Source organism: Amphiprion ocellaris, chromosome 13 (genome assembly GCF_022539595.1).
Source record: "Amphiprion ocellaris isolate individual 3 ecotype Okinawa chromosome 13, ASM2253959v1, whole genome shotgun sequence".
Lineage (NCBI taxonomy): Eukaryota > Metazoa > Chordata > Actinopteri > Pomacentridae > Amphiprion > Amphiprion ocellaris.
The window spans coordinates 3,662,014-3,676,766 of NC_072778.1; the positions used below are offsets into that span (position 1 = coordinate 3,662,014).

A 14,753-nucleotide genomic window follows, 5' to 3' on the forward strand; every position below is an offset into this window, starting at 1 on the left:
GTGAGACATGAGCCGGTGTGCTATTAATAAGTAATCCTATGATATCATATTGCTGTGGACAGCTGGAAAGCTTAATTAATGAGCATTATGCTGTGATGTAGAGTAGAGAAAATGGGAAATCTTTAACTTCCTCTGTAATGTTTATGAGCAAAAGAGCCAGAATGCGGCCCAAGTGCAGAACGTTCCAACTACAAAATGTTAATATCACTGTAGTTTCCCTAAATGCGAGATGATTGCTCTTCCGCCTACACAGTTTACACCCTCATCAGCACCAGCCCTGCTAATTTCGCTGTGCAGCAACAGTAGATGTCAGGCGGGGAGGAGGACGAGATGAGATTTGCCCCAAAGCTACGAATCTGGCAGCACGAGAGGAAATTACACTGATCATGACCCGGGGGGTCCGAGCAAAAAGCTTCCGATTGATTTAGCAGGTTCCTCCTTTGGAGAGAAGAGAGCAAACTCTTCTGACACATTCAGGACAAACCATTTATAATCCATGAGTTCATCCTTTTCTTTCTGCTCTCTCATTCTTGTAATGGTGTTTTCTCGTTTCCTCCTTGATTCATTAATCTTTCCGTCCTTCATTCATTGATTCATTCATGTTTCTGGTCTGTTACTTTTCCTCATCTTTCCTGTCCATGTCTTCTTCTTTCTTTGTGTTTCTTCTTCTTTTGTAAACAGTTGTGTTATTTCATTCCCCTCAGTTGGGTCATTATGTGTTCCTGCCCTTTTCACCATCTCTACCTTCATGTCCAGCCTTAAATGTTCATTTTCCCATCGTACGGATGAAAGTCAGGGTCATTAGTACAGAGATCGCCCCATGAATCTTGAATCTCCCATTCCTTCTCCTCGAACCTCCCTCCTTTTCACGGGCTCCCTCTGTATTCGAGCCTTGTTTACCGATTGCACCGATTCGTAAAAAGAAATTGGACCCCCTTGACCTGACTGACCAGGTGGGCAGGCAGCAATCGAGAGCTTGTCCAGTCCCTCAAACGGCGACGCCAGGCCTCTCTGATCTGCTGCCCCCGGTAATGAATGGCCACATGGCTCTGTGCAGATAAATGAGTGTGTGTGTGAGTGTGAGGGAGATATGGGCTTAGGAAGAGAAGCGGCGAGGGGAAGGTGTGTTTGTGCGATTCCTCTTGTGTCCCGGTGTGTGTCTGTTGATGAATGGCAGCGACTACAGCTGCAACTCCCATCTCCCTCTTTGCCACAACCTTGTCCTTCCTCATCACTCAAGCCGAGTGGCAGCGAGGACGACGACCGTGAGCGAGCTTCTGGTTTCGAGCTCGGCCAAAACGTGCTGCTACGTACCGCCGCCGCTACTTAACTCCCCCCTCGGCCAGGCAGGAATCAGCCCCTGAATGCATCGCCAGCCTTACACTCAGTGTGCATCGGGGTCTACTCCAGCAGGATTTTATCCTCAGCACTCTCGAACAGCCACAGTAGTTTCCTGAGCTTGAGTTTGCTTCTTTAGATACAATCCTTTTATTTCACGCTGCTCCCACGGCTGGTTTGGCAAAGCTCCCTTCTTCTCGCTGCTCTTAAATCCCTGCAATGATCAGTGTGAAAAAAAAAGAAAAAGAGGAGAAAGGAAACTTCTGTTGAAATCCTCCACTGTGTCACTTTCCCTCTGAGCTCAAATCTCGCCTGAACAAGTGGACATGATACATAGTAAGGCGGTATATTTATGTTCTCTTGATCCTCCTCACTTTCCACTTTCACACGTGCACAAAGCCACACTGCTCTATGCTACACTTGTGTTGTACAACTCCCTCGTCGTTTCTCCCTGCGCCTCCTCCTCTCCTTGGCAGGATTGAACGTGTCGAGGTGGGACTGTAGTTATTAGCTGTCAGAGCCTGACGTTCATTTGCTGTTATCAGCACTTGTTTAATGGCTACTTAATGGGATTAATGGGCATAAGGTAATGAGCGTGGGGTGGAGGAATGGCTTTGGGGAGGGGGAAGAAATGGATGGGAGAGAGGAAAAGGAAAAGGTGATGGAAGGTAGGGAGGGACGGGAGCATTGAAAATGCTCACCGACTTGGAGGGATTTGCTTATGACAGGAGATTGGAAAGAGCTGCAGATGGCAAAAGTGCAATCCGGGGTCTCACAGTGCAAACACAGAATATGTTTCCACTAGTTTAGTGCCGGAATTTTGATGCTAACACAGTTCCCAGTGGGCTTCAGTATTGCTCAGTTATGTATAACACTTGCAGCAGACTTGAATAAGCAGCTCGGAGATACAAACTGTAATATCTACTCTCTCTGCCTCCGCTTGTTTTTCAACTGTCTACGAGGATGGAAATGCAGAAATCTGCCGGAGTGAGCGGACATTCTCACCCAGAGGAAGGTCTCATGGCTGTTTTAGTATTCTAGGTAATGGCCCTATCCTTTCCAAGCCAGGAAATTTGGATGAGGGCTATATTGCACGGAGCGAGGAATTTTAATGTCGTCACAGAGGTGACTCTCCCCTGAGTTATGACAAAAATATTGATCACGCTTCAGCGTCTAGCAGGAGGAGGGGGAACGGCAAGGGCAACGAAGAGAGGAATATTGAATAGGGTAATGGTAAAAGGCAGCCAAACGTATGAGGGCACTCAAGACGGAGCGAAAGGGAGACTGATGGAGGGGTAAGAGGGGGGAGAGGAGCAGACAAATGAAAAGCAACAAGGGCGTTTGCACCGGTTTCACAGCCAATAGTAGCCGTTTAAATCTATCCGTTATTAAGAGCTGAAAAAGTAATGATCAAGCTGATAATTAGAGTGCTGTCAAATGAGCCGTGCTGTCAAAATGAATGAATTCCATTTCTCCTCAGCCGCACGATTTGCTATAAATACCTCCGATCATTATTGTTTCGTCTTGATCTAAAGATAGCAAAAACTTGGAATCTCGTTAGCTTCAGGCAAAGCTAATCTGGGACGTGTAAGAAGAAGACTTGATGGCTACATTACTCTGTCTTCTTCTGCAGTCCACTGGTCCATGGCTAATAAGGTTATAAGGAGGGAAATACTGCTTTATAAAAGGCCATTCAGTTCTCCTGTGGAATCCCATCACACCTCTAATTACCAGCTTGAGGAAAAAAGGTTTAAACCCACCGCATCAGTCTAAAAGGCCTGATGGAGAGGTTGACGTGTAATTGTTTACTGTGGTAACACAATCACGAAGCCGGCGAGCTGCTGTTTTCAGGCTTTACATGGCAGATGTGTGTAATCGTTGGCGGATGGAAGCAGCCTGAGAGTACACAGAACAGAAAAAAACACTTAGGGAAAATCCATGTACTCATTTATCCCAAAAATACCTTTGTTATAAAGCAAGAGTCTTTTTTTTTGTCTGTTTTGTTTTCGCACCTCCCCTACAAAGCCAGGAGAATTGATTCTGCACAGCGCTAGTAATTAGCTCGCGTTATGAGATCCCTGCTGCAAGCAAAGCAACGCTCAAAAACCAAAGCTGCTGTGGTTTCAATGCCAGGATCAGGTGCTCAGATGTTCGACAGGCTGCCTGGCCGCGGGGCTAAGCTCGGGCTTAGCCCTGACACAGAGAGATTGTTGTGCGCAGAGGAGGAAGGAAAAATTGCCTTTCATGGATTCAGGGAGATTATAGAGTTTAAGTCACCTGTCTACAACAGTTCATGGTCACAACGAATACTTTCCATCTATCTTAGGAGCCATTTCCTTTTTTTGGGGGGGCTGACAATGACAGATTACAACATCGCTCCCAGACTTCTACTTGGCGTCGTCACCATCCCTCACGATGGCAGTTGTCAAGTACAGCAAAGCAGGCTGGGCCCAGTTTACTCAGTTCAGCGCAGTTTGGAGGCAAAATAGGACATCAATCAACGAACCGGTGCTATTTTTCTGCATGTACTGCGAGGACTTTTTTTTTTTTGAGTAATTGGAAGAGAATGAAGCTGTTTGTTTTAATGACAAACATAAATGTTGCGTGGTGACATTTCTCGCTAATTGAAGAGAAATAAATTCGCTGTCAAAAGCGCAGATGTAATCAGGATTTGCTTGAGAACCATGTTTAAAGGTCAGATTGAGCGGCACACTGGTTGACCTTTACATGAGGGTATTTATGGTATAGATGCTGATGTTTTTAGTCTTTAATGCTGCATGAGTATGAAGTCCTTGTACGTGATCGTAGTGAATGACTGGTGGGTTTGTGTTGTGTTGGTTGGTGGAGTATCTGCTGATCTAAGGACAGTAAAACTTTTGTCTTTGCTTCTTGTACTTGCTTAAACTTTTCTAGACGAATCCAATAAGCCACTGATCTTCAGTGACACGTCAGGCAAAGTCTTTTGTTAAAGAGTAACTTTCCTGGAGTGAACAAGGGAAAAGGCCTTGTCACTGTGGAACAATGAATCGTTCAGCCTTAACTTCCACTTCCTTGACATTAGCAAGTTGGCGTTTTTCCATTATAAATCAGCCTCTCTGCCGACTGAAAGTTCTCTTTCTGTGCTATATTACTAGAATGATGCTGCCCATTTGTAAGAGGTTGAAGATTTACATTTTTCTGAGGTGGAAGTTGAACCTTTTGTCATTCAAATGGGCTCCATTTCAGCCAAAGGACTTCAAATTAACAGCCAGTAGGATTTCATTCAGATTTGGGAGATCATTAGCTGCTCTTTCATGGTTGCAACTCTAAAGAATCCATTTTCTGTACTTTGTCAGGAGACTGGTTACTAGTTGGTGTGGAATATGCAACTCACCATCAACCTGTTGCCCAAAACAACAGAAAAAAAAAAATTCACTTGAAGGCCAAATGTGGCAAAAAAAAAAAAAAAAAAAATCACAATGAAGCCAGTTTGACATGTAGTCTTTGCACTTTCCCCCACCCTCCTCCTCTTCCTCCTCTTTCTCTCTGGCCTCTTGCATCTCCTGTAGTGCATTTTGCTAGTTTTACTTCAGCTCCTCTTGACAGAACTGCATTGCAACCCTCCTCCTCTTCATCTCAGTGCATCGCCTCTCCTCTCCTGCCCGCTGCAGTATGGCAGTAGATTGTTTCTCTACAGACTCGTGCATCCCTCCTTCCTGCTATTGCCTTCACAGTATGTTGCCCCCCTTCCTCCCTGCCCCTCCTAAGTCTCCCCCACTGCCACACACTCACCCCTCGCTGAGTGTTGGCAGCAGTGCGACACCTTAGATAATCGAGCCTTGCTGTCTTGTTCGCTCCTTGATAGACAAAGCGGTTGTTTTCCTTAACGAGGACAAACAACGTATAGTTGGTAACGTGTTGTTAGTATATGCTGTGTTTAATTCTGATCTTTTTTTTATTAGACCCCAAAGGCTCCAAAAATGAAGCTACTCACAAGAAAGGTACTTTCCTTTTTCTTTTTTTCCCCTTTTTTTCTTCTTCTTTTCTTCCCTGACCATTTTTTTGTGTTTGACAGTCACTCATGCAATGATGAGGCATTTTCCGAATGTTGATTAAAGTGAGGAACATTGGGGAAATGCCTCTGTGGTGAAATGGTCGAAATCTGTAGAGATGTGTTGCTGTAGGTTTTTATCAACATATAAATGTCTAGAAATCACAAGAAAGCATTTCAAGTTCATTCTTTCAGGCTGACAGAAGATGGTTAATGCAACACACGCAAGTTTCTTTTTTTTATTGGCAAAATCTTTAATTTGCCAACTTCAGCCCAGCTCCGAAGCATTCTGCTGATCAGGAAAAAATTCAAAACTGCTTTAATGTTCATCTTTACAGCAGCTGTTTGATAACTGATGTGTAAATCCTTGGCTCTTACACAAAATATCTACATGTAACTGTGCAATGATACTGAGTGTTGAGAAAAGAACTGCAAGAAAAGAAGTTTCTGACTGAAACACACACACACACACACACACACACACACACACACACACACACACACACACACACACACACACACACACACACACACACATATATATATATTTATATATATATATATATATATATATATATATATATATATATATATATATATATATATGTTGTTTTTTTTTTTTTTTCGGTTACCATGGCAGCGTACTGCAACATTGCAGGTCCAGGATGTAGTAAAAAGTCTGCAGTATTGTTAGCATCCTCCTGCACCAGCTGCTGTATCTGTCACTAGATCCTGAGCTCACATAACAACATTCAACGAATTCAACAAAAAAACTCGAGAGCCCCGTGAAAGTGGCTTTATTTTTTTAAAAAATCAGTTCAATATTCAGTTTAACAGATATAAAACATGTGATGGCATTTCCATCAAGCGTGTGACCGTGATGCAAAACTGTTTAAACCCTGGATGAGATGCACTGCACAACACACATCCTCAAGTGTAGCCTTTATAAAGTGCAATTTTATAATTTTATAATCAACTAATTGTTCAGCCCTGTAATAATAAGGCCACACGGTGCAGTATAATAAAGCTGGAGTAGCTGTTATGTGATAATGCAGTGCAGTCAAATAGAGTAATGTACACATAGTATAATACAAAGTAAAGTATAAATCATAGTGCATCATGCTACAGTAAAATAAAATGCACTATTGTACCAATTAATTAAAAATGCAATACAACAGAGCAGAGGACGGCTCCGTAACACTCGTCTCCATTTGTTCTGTGTTGGTCCGTGTTGAAGAATCCCTCTCAGCCCATTTGTCTCGTTAGCTTAACATGCTAAACTCTTGTAGCACAGCAGACCCTTTTACACAGTGGCTCCTGTCAGTTGTAACTAATGTGTATGTGGCCCTAATTTGCATGCACAGAGAGGAAGCCATGTTCCAAACCTCCCCCCCATACACAATCCACTCACATGGTCCATCCTGCAATTACTGCTGCAGGACTTTACAGACAATTACAGCTGGTGATGGAGCAAACAGCAGCGCTGGGTAATCTTTTTGGGCTGACAGTCTGCAACGCAGGTTAAAATCAAAACAAAAACACCACTTAGGGAAATATACTCAGCTAAATGTTCTTTATTAAATGAGTGAGAAAATATTAGACGTCTAAATCACCAAAAAGTCGACTACGGCTGTGGCATCTTAAGAAGATTAAAACAAAGTTCGGCTTTGCAGCGTGTCTACTGCAGATATGATCCTTTTGTGTCTGATTACTGTGGGCGAATAATACTATTGAGAGAGACTCTCTTGGTTTGCAGACTAAAGACCCCAATTACCTCCTGAGCTTACTTTGCCGGCCAGCTTCACTGGAGACAGTGTTTTATATTAGCAGGCAGCAGCCTGTCTGCCTCCAGGCTGCTGCGATGCATAACTTACCCACTGGCTTGGCAGAAGAAAAAAAAAGAAGAAAAAAAACTGCAGAGCTAATAAGAAATAATTTCTCATTTTAATGTTCAAATAGCAGGAGGAAAATTATAGCTCAAGAAGTTCAGAGAGGTGTTGGTGAGGAAGGGAATGTCAATCAGTGGAAGAATTTAGGACGACAGTGTAAATGTTAATGAAGGGTTTGTGCTGCAGAGATCAGACTGATATAAATTTCCTCACCCTTTAATACTGCCGAATATATTAAACGATTGCAATGCGACAAATCAGTGGACAGGGACAAGTCTGTGTCAGCTCAGTGCAGAAAGTTTTTCTTCAATATGCTGGATTAGCCGTGAACTTTCTATTCCAGTGTGGTTAGTTTGTCCACAATATCACAATATCACTCGCTCTGGTTTTTAATTCACCTTTAAATCAGTCAGTGTGGCTTATTTTTAATCATAAACTGGTTAAAATATAGATAGATAATGACTTCTACAGTTGACAATTTAAAATTAACTTTAATAATTTCCAGATAATATAAATTCCATATTTCCCTATTTTTCAGAATTCTGAAAACTTGTACTATATAGCTGGATAAATAGATAAATAAAGGTATTGTAACCATCTGAACCCCAAAAAGTAGGTTTTGTCACATTTTTCCTCACTGAAAAAAGTTAAAATCCTTTTTAAGAGACACATTTCTTTGATTATTTATTAATGAAAATTGAGAAAAAAATTAATCAATGTGCACAACATTTTTCCAAGTGCCAACACGCACAAAAAAAGATGGCTGTACATGTTATAGATATTTAATTTCTTATATTACTACAGCCTCAAGAAACTTTTTTCACTACGTTGCAGATCTACAAAGACATTTCACCATGCTGTATCACAAAGGGTTTTTATTTATTCATTTTTTTAATAAGATCTTGTGCAAATAATTTATTTAATTTTAATGAGACATGCAAAATTAAGTGATGTCTATAAATTTTATGATGAGCGGCACATCACACATGAATTCCAGGACTGACAGAAAGTTAAAATCCAACTATTCTTTCTTTTTTGTAGTCTATGGATCCGATAAATGCCTTTTTGGAGCTTTTTATCACATATGCCAGCACATTTTGGGGGTTCAGACGGAAAAAATGTGAAGTCTTTACATTATCTCACACATTTTCTTCTTCAGAAAACACTCACTCGCTAATTGCCGATTAAATTAATTAAATAAGTACACTTTGATTTAAAAAAAAAAGAAGAAGAAGAGGAGTTAAGGAAGAACCTGACGCTGCAACAACACTGATCGAATGACAAACAGCCAATATGGGCATCAGGTGTTAAATCACCTAAAAGCACAGGCGAGACACCCCGACAGCTTATCAAAAAAGATTTGTCACGCCGCAGATTAAAGTCTATTGATCGTTCTGATCGAGGTTCTCGCTTTGCACAGCAAGCAATGAGAGAGTATTTTATTCCCCTTCCCTGGTTTGACTCGATTCACCTTCAGAATCCTCGGGACCCTCGAACCTTTCTCTTAAAATGATGTTTATCGACTTGTTAATTGTCCAGTATCGTTACAAATCAGCTGGCTTTGGACAGTTTTGGAGGAGAAGTCGTATTTAGAGGAAGGAGGGGAGGACAGCAGAGATGATTAGGTTAAAGGATGAGGTTAATATGGAAGAAAGAGAGGAGAGGTTTAAGAAAATAAAGCACTGGCATCCCTGTGTATTTTAAAATAGCATTGAAGAAAAGGAAAAAGCTAAATTAAATTACGTAGAGGGAGGAAGAACAAAATAATAGGCGGTGCAATAAAATAACAAGAGAAGACAAACTAAATTAAAGGACGGTAAAGGGGAGGGAAGAAAGGAAAGGAAAAGAATAATAAAGAAAGGGCAGCAATGACAGAAAGGAGGCCGTTATAGAATAAAAAATATAAAAGAAAAAAGTAGGAGCCAAGGAAAGGACAAGGAAGGGATTCAGATGAGACGATGTAAGGACAAGACGGAAACTAGACAAAGGGAATGGGAGCAGAGGGAATGAAGACGAGAAGCCGAGCACATTCTCAGCAGGGAGAGAAAGCCATCATCGAGGAGGATACGTGGGCGGAAGAGGAGAGAGGAGATAGAGGGGGAGGGAAGAGGTGGAGGATGAGGAGATTTCTCTTCCAGCGTGTTCAGCAGAATCCAGTCAGCAGGTCAGGGCCTCGAGCCTCGCCACCGCCGCCGCCGGCAGCAGCCGTTCCTCCTGATTAGAGGCTCCGCTCTGCTCCTTCTGTTGCCGGATATTCAGCACGTATTACACACAAGTCACCTCCTCACACCGGCGCTTTATGCAGATTAATGTTAAGTCCGAGGGATATTTGTCCGCGAGCAGATTCGGGGCTTCTCCTTCCCCCTCGGTGCCACGCCAGAGGCCCCGAGGATTCGATCTGTCTCTGCGGATTTATGCTCATCAAGTGCCTGGTTTCCTGTAGTATGACTGCACGGCGCTTTGGAGAGGCGACACTTTAATGTGACGACTGCAGGTCGGAGCATATTGCAGTGATTTTACTAAAAAAAAAAAAAAAAAATGCTGCTATGTAGATTTATGCTTATCCAAGTGGCCTGTCTTGTGGAGAACACCTTTATAATGTGATTGCACAGTGCTGCAGAAAGCCAGCACTGCAAAATGATTACTGGAGGCACATAGCGAGGTGAACGTAAAGCTGAATATCCCCCTCGCCCGTCGAGATGTCCTATTTTAAAGAGTATAATATTGCTGTGCGGTGATACAGAAAGAAAGCACTGATATGACTCCAGGGCTTTTCTGACCAAAGTCCTCATACCTCACTAACAAAGACCACTTTTATGGTTAGTTTGCTATGAGATTGGATGCAAAGTGTGGACTCAGACCCCAAAGTTTCAGACTTTTTAAGCCTGAAAAGTGCCACATCAATAACCTTCCAGAATTATTTTGGGCGAGAGGAGCAACAGAACACCTGTGAACATCAGCGTTTCACCTAATGGAGACTGCTAGGTCTAACTTCATTACCGTTCTCTGAATGTTTACTCAGTCGACTCCAAGCTAATTACCTTTTGTTCAGATGGTTATAAAATCAAATTTAAACTTTGCAAATCTATTCCTCAGAAATGCTCCTGTTGTTTCACCATTTGAAGTAGTTCTAGTTTCAGAAACCGTATGAATACCGGCAGCAAGTGATATAATATGCTAAAAAGTAGGTAGGATTTCTGTCAAAAAAGATTTTCTTTAGTTAATTACTGCTGTAATATTGTCTTCCTGTTTATTCAGAAAAGCTAAATGGGATTTTACAGTATACAGTTACAAAATCAGACTGAAAAGATGGAAGATTGCTTTATAGAGTTATAAATTATGAATAGAAACATAAAAAACAAAATTTATTTAAAAAATATAAGTCTCCATTGACAGATAAATTGTTTTTTAAAACCATATTTGTGATCATATTCCATCCATCCATCCATTATCTATACACCGCTTAATCCTCACTAGGGTCATGGGGGGGCTGGAGTCTATCCCAGCTGACTCAGGTGAAGGCAGGGGACACCCTAGACAGGTCACCAGTCTGTCACAGGGCCACATACAAAGACAAACAATCACTCTCACATTCACACCTACGGGCAATTTAGAATGATCAATTAACCTCAGCATATTTTTGGACTGTGGGAGGAAGCCGGAGTACCCGGAGAAAACCCACGCATGCACAGGGAGAACATGCAAACTCCATGCAGAAAGATCCCGGGAAAGCCGGGACGCGAACCAGGGATCTTCTTGCTGCAAGGCGAAAGTGCTAACCACTACAACACTGTGCAGCCCCTGTGATCATATTAGTTTTTCAATATGTTTTTAAGTTTAAAACAGCAGAACATGATCTGTTTAGAACCCATACCCTGTTATCTAAAATCCTAAATATATGCAAATGTGTGGAGATTCATTTTAATGTAAAAATATATATAATCTACAGGGAAAGTCTGGACATATCGGCAAAAATACATATTCTCAAGAAATGAAGTTTTTCACAACATTTTATTCAATAGGATTATTAATAAATAACATTTTCAGTATGATTTTCATCATTTGTGATGTGACGTCAACTTGATGCAATAAATCCACCCTGCCGTCAATTTTCACTTTATGCATTCAATCAATTTCCTATATGTCCAGACTTTAGGGACACTGTCTACTTTATTTCTCTACTTAGAAATTTGTCAACTGATGTTAAATGAAACTTCCATTTTTATACCACCTATTATTCCACGCTGATCTGCACAATACACTGGATCTGAATGAACATGGACCATAAAGAGAACAAATTACAGTATTACAGCTGTAAATAGTCTGTAAATAATGAAGCATTTAGTTTTCGCCTGAATTAACGTGCATGATAAAACTGAATCGACCTGCTTTATCGGTGAGGTTGAGGAAAGGAGTGCATGCGAGTGTTGCAAGGATGAAGTGAGGGGGAGGAGGTTGTGTGCGAGAGTGTGTGTGTGTGTGTGTGTGTGTGTGTGTGTTTCTCCTCTAATCTGCAATGACTATCTACCTTCCTCTCAAGATGATTAAAAGCATCGAGCTAACAGCAGCACATCACGACATACCGTTAAATCACACACTGATTTATTGAGAAGATGACCATCACACACACACACACACACACACACACACACACACACACACACACATCCACACACATGCACACACACACAGACGGCAAACAGTCCATCTGCAGAAGCACACGGCCGAGCTAACAAACATGCAAACTGCAAACAGGGAGGATCAAGCAAACACATACGCTCATGCACACAAACGGTGCAAACACCACACTGCTCACATTTCTATTATTTTGTGTTTTAATCTCCTTCACACACACACACTCACACACGCTTACACACACTTTGCAGCATCACTACCTTTCAGTAATCCAGTGATATAAAGCTCCAGTCACCTCGTCTCCGTCACCGTAGACCTGCTATTGATTTCTGTCTCGCTGCAGTCAGCCAGCTGCCATCCTGTCATGTCCAACCGTCAGTCAAAACTTGGCCAGGAAAGCCCTGGAAGGTCCAGCAAGGCTGCTTACTAATTTACTGCAAACTTAGCTCAGGATCTGCTTACGGTCGGAGAAAGATTACATGTTGTTTTGGGAAACCAAACTCCTAATTTACTTCTTTAAAAAATCTTATTTTGGTGTCAAAAATGAGAGTTAAGAGTGGAGTTGTGGTGTAGTTTTTATCTCTCAATAAGCAAACATGTACAGTATTTACAAAAAATGCAACATTCAGACTGATTATAGGTAAAAGCAGCCGTCTCACGTGTTTGAATCTGGTCTGATGCTGCGACGAAGACAGAGGAATCCGATGTAAAAGCTCGACTTTCTGTTAGCAATACAGCATAATTGGGATGAAGGATAAAACTGTTTATGATCTGACACGTTTCCAGAGATGTAAAATTCTTTCTAACGATCTCTGGGTGTATCTGGGTAAATCTTCTCCAGCTTCTAACAATAAACTGTTTATTTAAGGGGTTTCATTCAGATGGTCGCTGGAGTTCTGCATCGCTGAATGTTCAGTAGAAACCAACACCTCTTTGCACTTTTTCTTTTTTTTTTTTTTTTTTTTTTTTTTGCAGTGACAGCCAAAGTGCCTACAGGTTTCCTACTGTTCTGCAGACTCCCCTTTCTTTTTTCAACACATTTCTACTTCCTTCACTGCCTGTCTCGACCGCTACATCACACTGATTCGGTCATTCAGGCAGAAAAATGTCAGAGAACACACTGCAGGAATGTGACCTCCACCCTTTTATTTTAAAATCCAGCTCTCAGGAAAGGAGGACTCCTCTGTGCTCGTATTCAGTCACCTGTGTTTGATTTCTGGAATCCACAACCTCCTAAATATTAACTTGAAATAATGGACTTTCTCAGAATACAAAGGGGAAATTTGCAATGTCACAGCACAAAGTGACAGTAGGAAAGCAAGAATACACAACTATAAATTAAAGAATTGACGTATACACACTATGTGTACACAATATAAACATAGGAATACACAATATAATCTGGAAGATGTTCATATAGTGTGTAAAAACTGCATTTCATGAGACTTACTTCTTGTTTCTAGATATCTCTGTGTACTTGTGACTCATCTAGAATTCCATAGCAGTGGATTTCAGAGAGAAAACACCATGTGCCACAGAGTTGAAATCAATTATGTAGCTTTAAAGCTAAATTAATGTTATCGCAGATTGACATCATCCATTATCGTCTTTATACACCAGAAGTGTCAAGCTTATTTTAGTTCACCAGCCAGTAAAATCTTAGCATAATAACCTGTAAATAACCACAACTCCAGATGTTCCCCTTTGTTTTAGTGCGAATAGTACATTCTAAAAATGTTCACATATCTTTTCACAAGACAGTAATGAACAAACGGAAATTTCTTAAGAAAAAAAATGCACTCAGAGAGCGCAGTACTCCATGAAAGCTGCTCATTCCCCCATATGGCTTTGTCAGAAATGCAGCTTTTTTTCTTTTTTTCTTTTTTTTAAAGAAATGTAGCATTTGTTTGTTAGTCATTGATGATCAGAAATCACGGCAACATAGAATGTGTCCATTTAATATAGATGTACCCACAAACAAAATGACCTTGCACTGAGCACAGGTGTGTGTTATTCATGTGTACGTTATGTATGATACTGAATCACGTGACTTAAATATGTAGCAGGCGGCGGGAATTGATGGGACTCAGAAACACCCCCACAATTTAATCAGTTGTTCTTTGTATCATGTCCAAAGGATAAGTTCCAATAAATCCGCAGCAGTTGATTTGTAGTAGGATCACAATCATGTGATCATCAGCAGGCAGCTGTTCACTTGTTGTCATAGTTACAGTGACGCTGTGCTGCTATCTCGCAATGATACAGAAATCTTTAACAAATCCGTGGATCCAGACTATAAGCAGCATCACTTCCAGAATCTAATCAGGTGGTCCTTGTGTCATTTCTGGTCTTTCCTGAAAATTTCATCCAAATCTGTTAATCCATTTTGAGTAATGTTGCTAACAGACAGACAGACAGACCAACGCCGATCATCACATGACTCATGTGCATTACAACTTAAAGATTACAATGGATCTGCAATGGCAAAGGGTACATTTAAAACAGCAGTTACTTTTACTGAAAAACTGCAGCGGATGTCATTGTAATTTTTACACTTCCATGTGCCAGATTGGACCCTATGGAGGGCCGGTTTTGGCCCGCGGGCCGTATGTTCGACACTGTTTTCATTATGGAGCTCGTCATTCAGACTTTTTTGAGATTGTCTTTCCGTAATGAACGGTTTCGTAGGTCGTTTGTTCAAGCAGTTTATTACAACTCATAGTTGTGTTTTATGCGTTTTAGGAGGTCGGGGTTGGTAGACAGGTCAACAAAATGTGAACAAATGTTTCAAATCTATGGCTATTTCTTTAGCTGTGACGACGTTTACCATTGTTTCCACTCAAATATGAATAACAAAGTAC

General features: G+C 41.2%; 1 protein-coding gene across 4 annotated transcripts in view; it reads left to right on the plus strand.

Annotated features, from left to right (window-relative positions):
* Window positions 1-14,753, plus strand: part of glra1 (glycine receptor, alpha 1) — a 153,817-nt gene that overhangs the window by 37,640 nt on the left and 101,424 nt on the right. Inside the window, exon 4 of one of the 4 annotated variants that reach the window (XM_023284697.3) lies at window positions 5,280-5,318. The exons of 2 other annotated variants lie outside the window; for them this stretch is intronic. In XM_023284697.3, the coding sequence (XP_023140465.1) occupies window positions 5,280-5,318 (39 nt within the window). Of the gene's footprint in view, window positions 1-1,959; window positions 5,319-14,753 lie in introns of those variants that run through there. One more of the 4 variants, XM_055016594.1, reaches the window with a different exon arrangement.